General features: G+C 48.4%; 1 protein-coding gene across 1 annotated transcript in view; it reads right to left on the bottom strand.

Annotated features, from left to right (window-relative positions):
* Positions 1-7,109, bottom strand: part of USP53 (ubiquitin specific peptidase 53) — a 99,648-nt gene extending 92,539 nt beyond the window's left edge. The window contains exon 1 of the mRNA XM_063920235.1: positions 6,506-7,109. Within this exon, the coding sequence (XP_063776305.1) occupies positions 6,506-6,652 (147 nt within the window). The 5' untranslated portion in view covers positions 6,653-7,109. The remainder of the gene's footprint in view (positions 1-6,505) is intronic.
* Positions 7,110-17,377: the final 10,268 nt, after the last annotated feature.

The raw sequence follows: 17,377 nt of genomic DNA, 5'->3' as shown, positions 1-17,377 counted from the left end.
ATTTTAACACAATTTTCGTATTGCGTCGCAAACTACCTCCCTGTCGGGAAGAGAAGCTGGTAAGGCCGATTTGAAAAAACGGCGAGGGGGGATGTCTTGAATCTCCAGCTTGTACCCTTGGGATACTATTTTTAATCCAAGGGTCTAGGTTCGAACGAACCCAAAACTGACCGAAGAGTTTGAGACGGGCCCACGTCATGCGGTGGAATTGGCAGAAGCCTGGGAGGACTTCTGCTCCTGGGAGCCTGACAAGGCTGGAGATAGTGTACCTCTTCCCCTTCCTCTAGTAGCAAGGAAGGAAGAACCTCGGCCCTTTCTGAATTTATTGGGCCGAAAGGACTGTATCTGATAATGGTGCGTTTTCTTTTGTTGTGGAGGAACATAAGGTAAAAAGGATGACTTACCCGCGGTAGCCGTAGACATCAAATCATCAAGGCCGTCTCCAAATAAGGCCTTACCTTTATATAGTAGAGATTCCATACTTTTCTTGGAGTCAGCATCAGCATTCCATTGGTGAATCCACAACGTACGCCTAGCTGAGACAGCCATGGCATTGGCCTTTGATCCCAAAAGACCAATATCTCTCGCAGCTTCCTTAAAGTATGCTGCAGCGTCCTTGATATAACCCAGCGTCAAGAGGATGTTATCCCTGTCTAGGGTATCTATATCAGATGACAAGTTATCTGCCCACTTTTCGATAGGACTACTTACCCACGCAGACGCAATGACAGGTCGGAGTAGTGTACCCGTGGTCACACAAATGGACTTCAACGTAGTTTCTTGTTTACGATCCGCAGGATCCTTAAGGGCCGCCGTGTCAGGTGATGGGAGAGCCACCTTTTTAGATAAACGAGACAAGGCCTTGTCCACAGTGGGGGGTGACTCCCACTTTTCCCTATCCGTCGAGGGAAACGGATAAGCTGCCATAATTCTTTTGGGAATCTGAAACTTTCTGTCAGGACCTTCCCAAACTTTTTCAAATAGGATGTTCAGTTCATGAGAGGGAGGAAACGTTATCTGAGGTTTCCTTTCTTTATACATACAGACCCTTTTATCAGGGATAGCTGGGTCCTCAGTGATATGTAACATCTTTAACCGCCACAATCTTGTACTGAATGCTTTTTGCCAATTTTGGGTCTAACCTGGAATCGCTATAGTCGACACTGGAATCTGTGTCGGTATCAGTGTCAGCCACTGGGCCAACGTACGTTTTTGTGACCCTGAGGGGACCTGATTTTGGTATAACATATCTTCCACAGATTTCTTCCATGTCTGTGTCTGCGACTCAGACTTATCTACTAATAAGAGCCACATTAGCATTCAAGGCGTTCAACACATTTACCCAATCAGGTGTCGACGGTGCCGACAGGGTAACCCCCGCAGCCGTCTGTGTCCCTAATACAGCCTCCTCCTGGGAAGAGCCTTCAGCCTCAGACATGTCAACACTCGTGCACCAAACACCCACAGACACACCGGGCAATTAGGGGACAGAGCCACAGTAAAGTCTGTCAGAGAGACAGAGAGGGAGTTTGCCAGCTCACAACCCAGCGCCTAATCACCGGTTCTGAAACACTAAAGAATGCCTGCTAAAAAAACGGGCAGGGTGCGGCGCCCTGCTAAAACAGCCTAGAGTGAACACTAAATATATATATATATTGCACCAATATTTCTGTGCCCCCCCTCCGTTTTGCACCCTGATACTTATTCAGAAGTGTGAGGAAGGACCAGCGTCTCTGCAGCCCGTGTAGAGGAAAATGGCGCTGAGCTGTGAGGAACGAAGCCCCGCCCCCTTAATGGCGCGCTTCAGTCCTGCTTTTTTTAACTATATATTAATACTGGCGGGGGTTAGAACAGTGCCAAAGCATTTATGTCCCCTCTTGCCAGTTTATTTTGAGGCTTCTCTGTGGCACAGGGCACGCACCCCCCCCCCCCCCCCCTTCCCCCGCGCCCAGCACCCTGTAGTGCTGCTGAGTGTGTGGGAGCATGGTGCGCAGCGTGCGATCGCTGTGCGGTACCTCAGAATGAAGTCTTCTTGATCTTCTTCTACTCACCTGTCTTCTGGCTCTGTAAGGGGGGTGACGGCCAGCTCAGGGAGCGAGCATCTAGGCATACCTAGCGATCAAACCCTCAGGAGCTAATGGTGTCCTGTAGCCAGAAGCAGAGCCTTTGAACTCACTGGAAGTAGGTCACACTTATCCCCCCTTAGTCCCACGAAGCAGGGAGACTGTTGCCAGCAGTTCTCCCTGAAAATAAAAAACCTAACGTAAGTCTTTTCCAGAGAAACTCAGTAGAGCCCCTCAGAGTGCATCCAGTCTGCCTGGGCACAATTCTAAAATTGGAGTCTGGAGGAGGGGCATAGAGGGAGGAGCCTGTTCACACCCTTTCAAAGTCTTAAAGTGCCCATGTCTCCTGCGGATCCAGTCTATACCCCATGGTTCTAATGGTGTCCCCAGCATCCTCTAGGACGTATGAGAAACATAGTTAATGGCTCATACTGTATCACCATTCCCAGATACTTCAATAGGGGAGGGAAAAGTGTTCAAGTTATCAAGGTCCTAAAAAATGTATCTAATTAGAGCTTGTCCCCTGTAACAAACGCCAGATGGCATTAGCTACAATTTACCAATGGAAAAGCCAGTGATCTTTACCATTTATGAACTAAACTGTATAGAAGGGCACGCACTACAGTTATAAATTAAAGTTCATGTTATACTCCTTTTCCCCTGCACAAACCCCCCCCCCCCCCCCGGGTAATTGCCTTGTCTACCTGAGACGTGGCTCAATGGAAATTACGCCAAAGGAAAAATATCAGGTCTACTGACACAGGATCTCTTCCCAGGTATCGTGCAGGGATTTTAGATGACAACACCCGGTAATACTGCAATCAAAACAGCTCTTACAAGTTGGGTTTTTTATTTATTTTTTAAGCCAGATAATTGCAAAAGCCACTCATTGGTCCCTCCAAGGTGCTGGTTGCTGACGTAATCACCCGGAGACCAGAGGAGAAGCGCCCATGCCAGGAGAAGCTGTTGCGAGAGGGCCTGGAAGGAGTGCTGGGTGCAAATAGGCCTGGAATACTTGGAAGGCTGGGCACACAGGTCACAAGAGACTTTTAATGTCATCTACAGATTTTACTGGGCTTATCCGTATTCAGTGGAAAAGGAGGTGACATGGGAAAAACCCAGGACGAGGCTGCAAAGGAAACGGGTCTTAGATGCAAAATGCCAAATAAAAAATCCCGTGACAGACTTGGAATTTTGTTGGAAAATGAGTATAATCGGGTCTATGGCTTAATATATTTTTGCTACAATAGCTAGATCTCACTTTATTTTAGAGTCTCACATTCACTTGCTTAGCCTTAGGGAAGGAACAGGTTGTAGAGACAAAGACAATGAAGACATACTGTAGTACGACAAGCTGTTGTTCCACAGACATAAAAAGTTTTACTGTTTTAGTGCAATATTATGTGTACACAGAATAACCAACTATAACAGATTTTGTTTAAACAAAAACCGTGATTTTCCAAACTATACTTCTTAGAGCTAGCTCCCAAGGTCATCTTGTACTGCCTTGTGTAATCATGCTACGCTCCACTGTACTCCAGAATTGTGGTGTTAAAACATGGTGTCGACTATTAAAACTGGGAGTGGCTAAATAGTTTCTCAAACTGTAGGGACACTATACATGACTTAGACATCTATGAATTTGAGGAGAAGACAAGCAAACCAATCTAAAGCAATATGCCAACGTTGTGCCATTTTGACAGCACTTGAACACCAATAACGGCACCCTAACTGGCAGTCCCTTACGGGTGCACAGGAGAAAAACACAATATAAGCAGGATTTGTGCCATTACATGTGATGTAAGAAAGCTTCTCATTTCATTGAAGCCAAGGTGTTTAAATGATCAGTGAATTAACATAAAAAGATTTTCAATTAACTTTTGCTAATTTAGCCCACATTTGTTTTCCCTATGATACTACTTGAGTCATGCCAGCAAAAAGAACTTTCTGATGTGACTACTGATGCCCGAGAGGTCTGCTACCATGATCAGAAAGAGTATTACAGTAAGAACATGTTTGCTAACAACCCAACTGATTTTGGTCAGATTACATTCATGCCATAAACTTGTTTTGGGGCAAACAAATATAGCACCAATTTGCCAATACCGCCAGGAAGAACAACACGTTTTATCAGCATAAGAGGCATGATCCACATGTAATTTTTCCATTTTTGCTTTAAGTTAATATTAAAGCAGAACATTTATGTTTAATAGCTTCTATGAAGAAAAGCGTTTCTAAAGCTGCCCATATACTGTACAGTGCAACTTACAGTGTGGGGTGCAAGAAAACACTGTGAATGCAACTTCCTTTGTGATCATGCTGAATAGCCAATTCACAACACGCACGGACCCTATGTGCCCTCTTACATAGTTTAGCCTTTAACTGACTGAACTGTGCAACATGACATCTACACGTGTGGCCAAATTGCCCACAGATCAAGCTATCCAACCCGATGGCAGCATGTGCACCTTCACTTTGGCAATAATCGCAGGAGCTGTTTATTACCTGGTTACCGCCATCACATTTTGCATTAACAAATGCCAGCTTTTTAGGTCCATTTCTCCTTCACATGTGCAAAGTATGAACAAATACAAAGTGCAATTTCTTAATGGAGTGTGCTTATTTTAGACCATTACATATGCATTAGTGAAGAGCCTGTTGGCAGTGCTTAATATATGTCAATAAAATATCTGTTGTAGGTCACCCAACATTTTCCAAGCTTAAAATAAAAATACTTTTGTAAATTTGGCCCAATATCTGTCACCCAAGCAATATACAAGTTCTTGCTCCTTGTCTGCCTCACCTAAGAGGGATTTTTCATGGGTTACTGTCAAAGTTCTAATGGGACTACTACACACTGCTTTATCTGTAGCTCTATGTAGGAGTACAGTACCAAACTATTAATATGTGCTGCAATTTCAGTCTCCCAACCTTGGCAGGAAAAGTGCTCCTTATGACATAACATCGACCAGCTATGGCTGGAATGTCACCCATCCAGTTAAGCATTAATCTACAATCAAGTTCATATGTAAAGATATATTGTGCTGCTCCCCCACACCATGTTTAGAAGTGAATAAGATTCAAGTAAAACTACTTCGGAAAATCAATCTCTAAACATATGTGCACAGTTATGATTCAACACAACTTTCTATGTCACTATGAAAAAAAGTTCAGGAACAATCACAGTGATAATGTTCTAGTTTATCATTATGCAAGCAAACAGCATGACTGGCCTAAAAACACTAGGCATTCTTCAGTCATTAAACCAGCATTAACATGACAAAAATACAAAACAAATATAATAATTCCTAGTAGCAGCAGTCATTACATAATTACTTAAAACAGAGATATACTACAATATACTGATATAAGAAAACTTAGAATTATACCAAGCTACAACAGGTTATTCAAATGAGGCCATCACTAGTTACACTACAGCCTGTTTCATAATTGGGTCAGGAGACAACTATAAACAAAGAACCAGGGTATTGGGAAAGAACACAGCTTCCGCGAGAGCAGGTGCTCTGGTAAAATGGGAGGTCTATTGTGCTCTCTTCAGAGACCTGGAAATACAAGTGCTGTGCAGAAAAATTACCTCATCAGAGGATGTGACTTTGTATGATGCTACAACACAATATAAAATGAATCGAGATCTAACATAGAAACTAAACTACTGCATAATAATGCTGAAACCTTAGAGTATACATACACATTCTGGAGAGGCAGCAGTTTTATGCTTGTATGAAACACATTGTATCATACCACACAGATTGTAATTTAACATATCCGTGTGTGATTCAGGCTATACAATCTAAACAAGTTATGTACAGATTGCTGTACATGTGCACCAAAACAGGACATTACACTCCTCCACACAGCCAGAACAGACACTACACATACATGCAGCCAGTGACTGGGGATAAACCACATACAGCACAGAACATACATGGCAGCAGGGTTCACACGCTACATACGGCACAGTACACACATCAGCAGGGATCACATGCTACACACATGGCAGCAGTGAGCGCCACTATATGCAGCACAGTTCATACATGCAGCCAATGACCAGGGACACGCTACATATGGCAGCAAGGTTCACATGCCACATATAGCACAGTACACACATCAGCAGGGACAACATGCCACACACACACGGCAGCATTGAGCACCACTATGTGCAGCACAGTACATACATGCAGTCAATGACACGTTACATACCCTACTCCATCCTTAGCTCTTTGTAAGGATAACCTTATGCCTAGCCATAGCATGTTTACATTGCTCTACATACAACAGTACACACATGGCAGTAGTACAGCACAGTGCACACATGGCAGCAGGAAGCATACGCTACATACAGCGCACACACACGGGCACAGGGAGGCCGGGGGCGGTGAGCACAGCGCCTCACACACAGCAGGTAGACAGGGGCGGCTCACCTGCACGGCGCTGTTGAGGAAGCAGCTGTTCTGGCCGGGCTCGTTGAAGAGGCCTTTGGCCGGGGCCAGGGAGAGGACGCTGCCAGGCTGGTAGACCTTCCCCAGGTTCCCCCCCGCCTGTCGGCGGAACAGCTTCACCCAGGCCATGAGATCCCCGGCGGCGTGGGGTGAGCGGACGTTACAGAGCCAGGTGTGGAGGGCACAGCGGGTGAGCACAGCCTCGGGTCACACAGTCGCCCATCATCTGCCGGTGCCCGCTCCTTACACTGAAAGCCGGGAAGACGTGCTGGGAGACACTGGTTTGAGGAGGTGCAGGGGCCACTCTCTGATTTAAGGAAGCGGGAGGAGGAGCTCGGGGATATCCTGTACTGTCTGTCACACAGACACCGGCGCCGCTGCCCCGTGACTCGAGCACAGAGCACACTGTCCCCGTTGCTGCCGCTTCTCTGTCTCTGTCTCTGTCTCTGTGTCTCTCTCTCTCTCTGCGCGTGTCAGTTGGACGCACGCACCACGTGACACCGCCCAGTTGTTGTTCCTTGTGTTGTTGTCTCCTGTTCCGGACGCTCACCTGTGCGTGACGCTGCGGGGTGTGGCTTGCATCAGCTGCCGGTCCCGTTGGTCACTGACATATGATGGGCAGTAGTGGGCGGGGCTTCCATGAGCTCTTCTCACATAAGGCTCATACACACGGATAAGGGGGATAAACACTAGGCGATTTTAGCCCAAAAAATTAACGATCATTTTATTTTTAGGCTTATAGTGTCCAGTGTGTATGGGGGTAATATTGGTGACCCATGTGGGAGCCTGCACGCCGTTCAGCGATCACCAGTATTGAGCTGACATGCAGCTCCACCCGTCAATGTCGGGCTGAGCTGCATGTTCCGGAATGCCGGCTGAGACGTCACTGAACGTTATCGTTGGACGATAACATTCAGTGTGTACGCACTATATTGTTGAGCGCTATCGCTCAACGATATAGTCATTCACCACAGGCAATTCCCCGTTGCGTTCCCGCCTATAGATTTGACAAACGATGTGGGCTTTCCCGATCAATGGGAACGACCAATCGTTCAAATCGTTCCGTGTGTATGAACAAAGGCAATGACGGTGCGTGCTCCCACAGGTCGCTAGCGACAGTCTCATATCTTTTGTACATGCAAAAATATCTAAGGCTGTCACTGGTGATGCCATGCTTGCCCCCCTTCCACCGCCGTTAGTTGCTGACGGCATTGGCAAGTGTGTATGCACTTGCCGATGCCTCCCCCCCCCCCCCCTTGCTGGGCACGATATGTTGATCAGTGACACATCGTGCCGTGGGTACCCACCTTAAGACCTGTTGGGGAGGAGTGGGGGGGGGGCTTAGTGTTGTCAGTGACTCTGGGCCCTGGGGGGGGGGAGTCTTAGTGGAGGGAAGGGCGTCATGCCCTCACTGCTGCCCTGTCCTGCGCTGCTCGGACTCTCCCAGCTCCCCAGGATTGGCCGGTGCTGCTCCTTGGGGGTCATTTCGAGTTGTTCGCTCGTTATTTTTTTCTTGCAACGGAGCGATTAGTCGCTAATGCGCATGCGCAATGTACGCAGTGCGACTGCGCCAAGTAAATTTGCTATGCAGTTAGGTATTTTACTCACGGCATTACAAGGTTTTTTCTTCGTTCTGGTGTTCGTAATGTGATTGACAGGAAGTGGGTGTTTCTGGGCGGAAACAGGCCGTTTTATGGGTGTGTGCGAAAAAACGCTACCGTTTCTGGGAAAAACGCGGGAGTGGCTGGAGAAACGGGGGAGTGTCTGGGCGAACGCTGGGTGTGTTTGTGACGTCAAACCAGGAACGACCAGCACTGAACTGATCGCAGATGCCGAGTAAGTGTGGAGCTACTCAGAAACTGCTAAGAAGTGTCTATTCGCTATTTTGCTAATCTTTCGTTCGCAATTTTGATAAGCTAAGATTCACTCCCAGTAGGCGGCGGCTTAGCGTGTGCAAAGCTGCTAAAAGCAGCTTGCGAGCGAACAACTCGGAATGACCCCCCTTGTTCCTGGCCAAGGGAGGCCCCTTGCTAGGAGTAAGGTGGAGGGCCGGGATGGTCAGGGAGATGTAGCCGGCTGGCTGTACTAGTAATCCCACTGGTACAGGTAGCGGGGACATGGAATAGCTGGGAATGCTCTCTCATCTCCGTGGTGGCTATGTGAGCACCGGCTGCCAGCATCCTACATTACACTCATGGTAGCAGTATCACAGTACTGATGATGATTTGTTTAGAAAGTGCCCCACTTGTTCCACAGCATTATAGGGGTGTGGTATGTTATGCCGGCGCTTGGGATCCCGGCGCCCAGCATACCGGCGCCGAGATCCCGACCACCGGCTTTCAGGCAGCGGGGCGAGCGCAAAAGAGCCCTTGACGGGCATGGTGGTGCATTACGCGCACCGTGCTATTTATTCTCCCTCCAGGGGGGTCATGGACACCCCAAGAGGGAGAATAGTTGTCGGTATGCTGGCTGTCGGGATTCCAGCATTGGTATGGTGAGCGCCGGGATCCTGACAGCGAGCATATCAAATGCCTCCTGCATTATAGTGCTGTCACACTCGCCAGCGCATCTACAGTATATGTTATGATAAGCAGTATACCTATGCACATATGCATTATATGCTGTGTCACATGCCATGGCCTAACAAGGGCCCTTGTTCAGTATGAGTAGCAGATTCTGCTTTTTACCAGAACCTGCTACTCTTTCAATTGCATGCTGGGGGCCGCCCATCGCAGGGCAAGGCCACCGAGCATGCTACCAAAGCCCACCAACTGTGACCATGCTCTAATTGCGATCGTGCCACAATTAGTATGCGGTCGCAGAAAATAGGGAAGCCTTCTGCTGGTGCAGCCTGGCTGTGACAGCAGGAGTCCCTCCGCCATTTTATCGATTGGAGCTGCTGCCGACACGCCCCGTAATAGTCCGTGAACACCTCTGCCTGATTCGCAGTTAATGCAACCCGACCGCATTAACTGTGCACACATGCACAGGATGGGACCTGCGCATGCACGCTGCAGCCCTATCATAAATTGCGGTCGTATCGCTCCTATACAGTATGTGGTAAAATGCAGTATCCCTATGCACACTTGTATTATGCCAGGCACCTATATATGGTAACAAGCAATACTCCTATGCACATATGCATTATAGTGCTGTGCCACATGCCAGGCACTTATGTATATATAACAGGGCCTTAGTTACTGTGTAAAAAGATCAAAATAAATACATATTTAGCAAGAAAGGAAGGAAAATAAAAAAATGTATTAACATTTGTTTCCTTTGCAAAAACTTCATTGTTTCCAATAGTACAATTTGTAAAATCAGCAACTGACTAATATTACAGTATTTGACAATTGTATTGCTCTAAATCTAACTGAACAGTGGGCCTGATGCAGAGAAATGTACAGTATACTAATGCAGTGCTTGTGCGAAATTATGGTAATGCTACTGCTGCCTGGAAATGTAATGGGGTGCCCACCAGAGTCTTTGTAGCTTCCGCTACTGTGTACACATACCCATCATCGGATTCCGATTGTGAAAACATCGGCTCCCTAAGTAAGTTAGTGTCAGTCTGAGACATGCCCCGAAAAATGATGGCGACACGCCTGCTTTTTTGCCACCAATCACATTTGCATACAACATCGCTATGACCTGACATGGGGTCTGCATTCTATGGGCATTTCAGGTGGAAACTGGGAGATGATCTGCAGTGATTGCATGTGACAGTCATGCATGTGTTTCAGCATGCAGCTGCAATCTCAGTGCAATGGGAGGCATTTGATATGCCAGCTGTCGGGATCCCGGCGCTCAGCATACCGGCGCCGGGATCTCGACAGCCGGCATACCGACAACTATTCTCCTTCTTAGGGGGTCCACGACACCCCTGGAGGAAGAATAAATAGTAGCGCGCCACTGTGCCTGCAAGGGGCTCTTTTGTTCTCGCCCCGCTGCCGGAATGCCATAGGTCGGGATCCCGACAGCCGGCATAACGTAGCAGACCCAGTGCAATTGAGCATTGCTCAACAGTGAGTGTCGCAGGGTTTGCTCAGTCCATCGTTATAGGGCTGTACATAGGAGGAATGCTCAAGCTGTTATTTGCATATTTTTTGTACTTGAGAATCCGTGAGAAATTGCAGCTGCGCATGGTTTGCATGCACCTCAGTCCAATAACTGGACCATCACTCAGACTACACCCAATCCCCCATCTCAGGTGAAGCCTCAGCATTGACACTATTTGACACTGGGGGTAATTCTGAGTTGATCGCAGCAGGAACTTTGTTAGCAGTTGGGCAAAACCATGGCCCTCATTCCGAGTTGATCGGTCGCAAGGCGAATTTAGCAGAGTTACACACGCTAAGCCGCCGCCTACTGGGAGTGAATCTTAGCTTCTTAAAATTGCGACCGATGTATTCGCAATAATGCGATTACTAACTACTTAGCAGTTTCTGAGTAGCTCCACACTTACTCTGCCTGTGCGATCAGTTCAGTGCTTGTCGTTCCTGGTTGACGTCACAAACACACCCAGCGTTCGCCCAGGCACTCCCACCGTTTCCCCGGCCACTCCTGCGTTTTTTCCGGAAACGGTAGCGTTTTCAGCCACACGCCCCTGAAACGCCGTGTTTCCGCCCAGTAACACCCATTTCCTGTCAATCACATTACGATCGCCGGAGCGAAGAAAAAGCCGTGAGTAAAATTACTTTCATCATAGTAAAGTTACTTGGCGCAGTCGCAGTGCGAACATTGCACATGCGTACTAAGCGGATTTTCACTGCGATGCGATGAAAAATACCGAGCGAACAACTCGGAATGAGGGCCCATGTGCACTGCAGGGGAGGCAGATATAACATTTGCAGAGAGAGTTAGATTTGGGTGTGGTGAGTTCAATCTACAAACTAAATTGCAGTGTAAAAATAAAGCAGCTAGTATTTACCCTGCACAGAAACAAAATAACCCACCCAAATCTAACTCTCTCTGCAAATGTTATATCTGCCCCCCCCCCCTGCAGTGCACATGGTTTTGCCCAACTGCTAAAAAAAATTCCTGCTGCGATCAACTTGGAATTACCCCCACTATTCTGTGTAAATCTACTCTGATAGTAGGCAAAGAACTACACCTGGGTAAAATGGAACTATATTATATCTTCCTGTTCCAGGACCATCTCCAACACATAATAGTATCCTCTACCACCTGAAGGATACAAGAAGAAATTATGAGGCCCATTTATCAACGATTTTTAGCCATTTAAAACTTGTTGCATATGATATCAACTCCTAACTGTCATTTTTCAATCACCTGACAGGAACTGTTTGGCTGGAGCAACATTTATCATATGCAACGAGTTTTAAATAGCTAAAACTTGTTGATAAATGGGCCCGATATGTAAGGTAAAGTCGGTATGAAAAAGGTTTATTTTCTCACATCCAGTGCTCGAAGTGGGCCGGTATTCACCGGTATGGCATACCGGTACTTCGAGCACTGACCGCTGATGAAGACCCCTGCCGCCACTATCATTTCAAATTTAGCGCTATTCAAGCGCCAATTGGAGTTCTCGAACCGGCAGCCAATGAGTAGTGGCCACGCGACCGCTCCTGATTGGCTGCCAGCCCAAGCCAGATTTAGAATGATAGGCGGACTGGACGCAGGGGGTGGTTCACAATCAGAGCCGCAGCTGCCGCACTGAAGGACAGTAGCTGTCGCCGCTGCCCACAGCTGTCTCCTCTGTACCGCCGCTGCCTCCTCCACACCGCCGCTGCTGCTGCCCACAGTTTCCTCCTCCGTACCGACGACGACCACAGCCTCCTCCACACCGCCACTGCAGCTACCCACAGGTGTCTCCTCCGTACTGCCGACCACAGCCTCCTCCGCACCGTGGTCCATTAGGTAATCTTAACCTGCTCCCTACTGTATGTCCTTCCTGTCTCTCTCTCTGTCACTCTCCATATCCCTGCTGTCACTCCCCCTGTACCTCTGTCATCTCTCTGTCCCTGTTGTCACTCTCCCTGTCCCTATGTCCCTGCTGTCACTTTCCCTGTCCCTGCTGTCACTCTCTCTGTCCCTATGTCCCTGCTGTCACTCTCCCTGTCCCTGCTGTCACTCTCCACTCCCTGCTGTCACTCTACCTGTCCCTCTGTCATCTCTCTGTCCCTATGTCCCTTCTGTCACTCTTCCTGTCCCTCTGTCATCTATCTGGCTCTGCTGTCACTCTCCCTGTCCCTATGTCCCTGCTGTCACTCTCCCTGTCCTTGCTGTCACCCTCCCTGTTACTCTGTCATCTCTCTGTCCCTATGTCCCTGCTGTCACTCTCCCTGTCCCTGCTGTAACTCTCCCTATCCCTGCATTTTGTCTCATTCTGTGTGGTATAATGTGAATTTTGTCTCTCTCCATGTGGTGTAATGTGAATTTTTGCTCATTCCGTGTGGTGTAATGTGAATTTTGGCTCATTCTGTGAGGCGTATTGTGAGTTTTGGCTGATTCTGTGTGGCATAATGTGAATTTTGTCTCATTCCGTGTGGAGTTATGTGAATTTTGGCTTATTATGTGTGGCGTAATGCGAATTTTGTCTCATTCCATGTTGCATAATGTGAATTTTGGCTCATTCCGTGTAGCGTAATGTGAATTTTGGCTCATTCCGTATGGCGTAATGTGAATTTTGGCTCATCCGTGTGGCGTAATGTGAATTTTGGCTAATAATGTGTGGCGTAATAAGAAAGCGGCATCAGTACTAGATAGTATAAGAGGTCCTACTATAGTGGTGCATAATGTCTATAAGGGGTATACGGTATGGTACAGTACACTTAAGGACAGCTTGTGGGGTAGGAGAGATATCAGGTTTGTAACTACTATTGGCCTATGGAAATATAATTAACTCTGCTTTAAAAATATTAAGTTTGAGGTGGCGAGATGACATCCAAGATGAAATGGCAGAGAAGGGCATTCAGTGACACGAATCAATACAGATGGTGACAAATCTGGGGGGGGGGGGGGGGGGGGGGATGGGAGGCTGTCCCAGGACTTCTGAACCAAATCCCAACATGTTTCCCTTAAAATACAGATTTTCCCCAACTTTGCACCTGTTCATAGTAGGACAAGTGAAATTTGCAGTAATATTATTGACGATAGATTATTGTGGCTAATTGAATAGGGGTATTTCAAGATTTGCTGTAAAATCGCAGTTTTTCATGCAAAAACGGGTTATCGCAGCTAATTGAATACTCCGCTATATGTAATTAGAAATCTGCACATATACATAGAAATACACAATTGAAAATACTCCCCGTGCAAAATTATACTTAACTGTAATTTTTGTTTTTAGGGAAATAATTATAATTAGACATTAACATACTCATACAGGCAATCAAAATCTCATTATTATTTTTTTATAGCCTTTTAAAGTATACGTAAAGGTAGGGATGGCCATCGGTGTGCTCGCTGTCGATGGTTGCCATCGATGGCGAAGCTGTGAGTGCCCATTGTCTCGCTCGGCAAGGATTGGGGTTCCGACAACCGAGCTTGGGCTGGGAGGACAGCTGACTGTGTAGAAAGTAGGTGAGGTGGTTGAATGTAGTTCTTCCTCATGAGGTGGAGGCCTAGTAGGTGTAGAGTTGGCTGGTGAGCAGAAGAAAGAGTGAGGAATCTGTAGGAGGTTAACTGTATCTTTAATGAAGAAACAACTGTACATCGATACTTGAAGACACAGAAAAAGAACTGGAGTCAATGATTAAACGATTTGAGGAATGGAGCTGAAGATCACCGGTATTTGAGGCACTGAAAAACTGTGGTTTATGATAGGTAGACAAAGCTGAATGAGGCTGGGTTTTGAAGAACTGAAAGACTATGGCTAGTGTCTGGTAGGCAAGATTGAAGGAGACTGGTTATGAAGAACTGAAAGACTGTGGCTTGAGCTTGGAGAGCGAGGCTGAAGAACTCAGATTCTGAAGAAACGAAGACTGTGGCTTGGGCTTGGAAAGCGAGGCTGAAGAACTCAGATTCTGAAGAAACGAAGACTGTGTGGTTTGGACTAGCGAGACGCCCGCAGGGACCACCGTTTAGCACCCGAAGCCCCTTAATGGCCTCCACGAGTGGCGACGGGTTAAGCGACAAGACTTCAGCAGCGATAGGTCACGAACTGATGATAGCAACTGAAGCCTGGGAACCAGGAGCAGCCTGGGAGCATAGAGCTGGAGCACCTTTCACAGGAAAGCAACTTGAAGCACTGGCACTCTCTCCCTGGGCCAGCCCCCATTTATAAGGGAAGACTGCACCGGATTGGCTGGAAGCAGAGTGTGAATTCAATTGGCAGATCTCTGGTCCCCAACATGGCCGCCCCCAGCACTGGGGACATTCTCAGCTGCAGCACTTTAGCTAACACAGCTCCGGCCCTGACTTCCTGAAACAGAGTCACTGCCAGAGGGCTCTGATGCAGCGACTACCCACCGCAGCGCCTGGCTCACCAGGCCCCCGACCTCCGGAAGCCGTACATGCGCCCAAGGACCCGCTGCAAGCAGCTCCCCGCCGTCGCAGCCACGCCAACCACTGGGATGGCAACCCCTGGGAGACCGCACCGGAGGTAAGGCTCCGGATACTGACACCCATCAATAGTCACCAGCTATGCTATGGAAGACCATTTATTTAAGTGAATGACCCGAGGGCCAGGGGCTTTGTGGGTGTCGGGGGTGGGGCTATGCTCTATGTCCCGGCACCTTGCAGTAAAAAACAAATAATATTCGTATATACTTTGCCATCGATGGAGGGAAACCATCTGGTTCTCTCCAATTGATGGCAAAAGCATTTGACATCAGCCATAAACCATTGATGATTAGGAATCATCGATGGTCAATGGGCTTCCATACTTTAAGGTTCAATTTAAACAAAAATTTGACATGATAACTCATCTGCCTTAAGGCCCATATAGACGGGCCGATTTGGGAGAGATGTGTGCTGACATCTATCCCGCCGCTCAGCACAGCGCGATCTGTGCTGAGCGTGCGGGGGAGACGGGGGGGCCGCTCACTTCACCCAGCGGGTGAAGTGAGCAACCCGCTAGATTGGCCTGCATGCAGGCCAATCTAGCAGCATCGATAGCAATACGCGGGGCTGCGCATCGCTATCGCTGTAGGGGGTACACACGGAGCGATAATGCTGAAATTCTAAGCAATCTAGTCAGATTGCTTAGAATATTGCTCCGTGAGTACCCCCTTTAGTTTGATAATGCTAATTGAACCCACTTTCTCTTACGTCCTAGAAGATGCTGGGGTCCACATTAGTACTATGGGGGTATAGACGGGTCCACCAGGAGCCATTGGCACTTTAAGAGTTTGAGAGTGTGGGCTGGCTCCTCCCTCTATGCCCCTCCCACCAGACTCAGTTTAGAAAATGTGCCCGGAGGAGCCGGTCACAGCTAGGGGAGCTCTACAGAGCTTTTCTAGTTAAAGTTATTTTTAGAGTTTATATTTTTACAGGAAGCTGTTGGCAACAGCCTGCCTGCAACGAGGGACTAAGGGGGGAGCAGTGTCCGCTCTGCGGGGTCTGAGCCACTGTCTCCGCTGACTGGACAATGAGCTCCAGAGGGGTCTGATCGTTCTCCGCAACAGGGATGTGGACCGCTCGCCCCAGCAGCATGTCGCCAATCCCTTACAGAGCTGAAGAAGTGGTGAGTGAGTCACCGACCCCCCTAGCAAGCGGGGGGGGGGGGGGGGGGGCGGTGTGAAGATGGTGGCAACGGGGAGGGAAAGCAGTATTAACTGCGCTCCTGTGAAGGTTCAGAGACACATGGTGCGGCGCTGTGAGGGGCGCCCTGAGCCTGCGCTTACCCTCACACTGGTCCACAAGTCTGTCGGGGTCCGCGGATCTCAGCAGCAAGTTTTACCTTTGGCCAGTATAGTCTATGAAGAGCGGGAAGACAGCACCATTAAGAGGGCGGAGCTTCTCCTCAGAGTGGACCCAGCAGCGTTCCAGCGCCATTTTCCTGCCTGCACAGCGCTGGATGGAAGAACAGGTCCTTCCACAGCAGCTCCAACTGTCAGTACACGGCACCAGGGGGCTGTAAACCGACTGTGTCTCCTATTAAGGGACACAGTCTGCACTGACAAGGGGTCTCCCTTTGCTGAAAGTGCTGTGTGTTGGGTTGGCTCCGATCTCTGTGTCTCTCTTGCCATTCTTGGGGGGTGGGAAACTCTGTCTGCCCCCACCTGTGTGTGTGTTTGATGGTCTCCTTTAGCTATGTCCAGGGACACTGTGTCATACGCTGCAGAGGATTTATCCTCCCAGGATGATCCCATTCCATGTAATCAGGATAGCACTGGTTTAGCACAGATACCAGCAAGGGAACCAGAGTGGTTTTCCTCTATCAAATCTTGGATTTCTCAGATTTCTGACAGGGTTGCAAGTAATGAATCTGCAACCAGGGGCGTCAGAACATTTATAGGTTGGGGGGGGGGGGGGGGGAGATAGATCCTCATTGTGGCGCCCCTAAGGGCGGAGCCACCACCATGGTGGAGGAGGAGACGCCCTATGTAGATGGAGGCCGGGACTCCCTCTGACGGAGGTGCTGTGATGGGGGAAGGAGGAGCCTGGGACTGCAGCACTGCGCTGGCAAGCACCATTGTGTAGGTAAGGCTGGCCCCCGGGACCTCCGGGGAGCAGGCAGGGACGGCAACAGAAATATTGGGGACCTGTATGCAGATATCTCTGGGCCCCCTTCCCTACCCCGACCCCATACATACCCATCCACTGCCACTACAATTCCCCTTAGGGGAGCAGAAGACAGGGGAGTGAGAGAGAAACAAAGAGGGTGTTGGCGAGGCGAAGCATTTGATATCCCGGCTGTGGGGATCCTGGCATTCAGCATACCGGCAC

This window comes from Pseudophryne corroboree, chromosome 1, assembly GCF_028390025.1.
Source record: "Pseudophryne corroboree isolate aPseCor3 chromosome 1, aPseCor3.hap2, whole genome shotgun sequence".
Taxonomy (NCBI): Eukaryota; Metazoa; Chordata; class Amphibia; order Anura; family Myobatrachidae; genus Pseudophryne; species Pseudophryne corroboree.
This window is presented reverse-complemented; position numbering and strand designations above follow the sequence as displayed.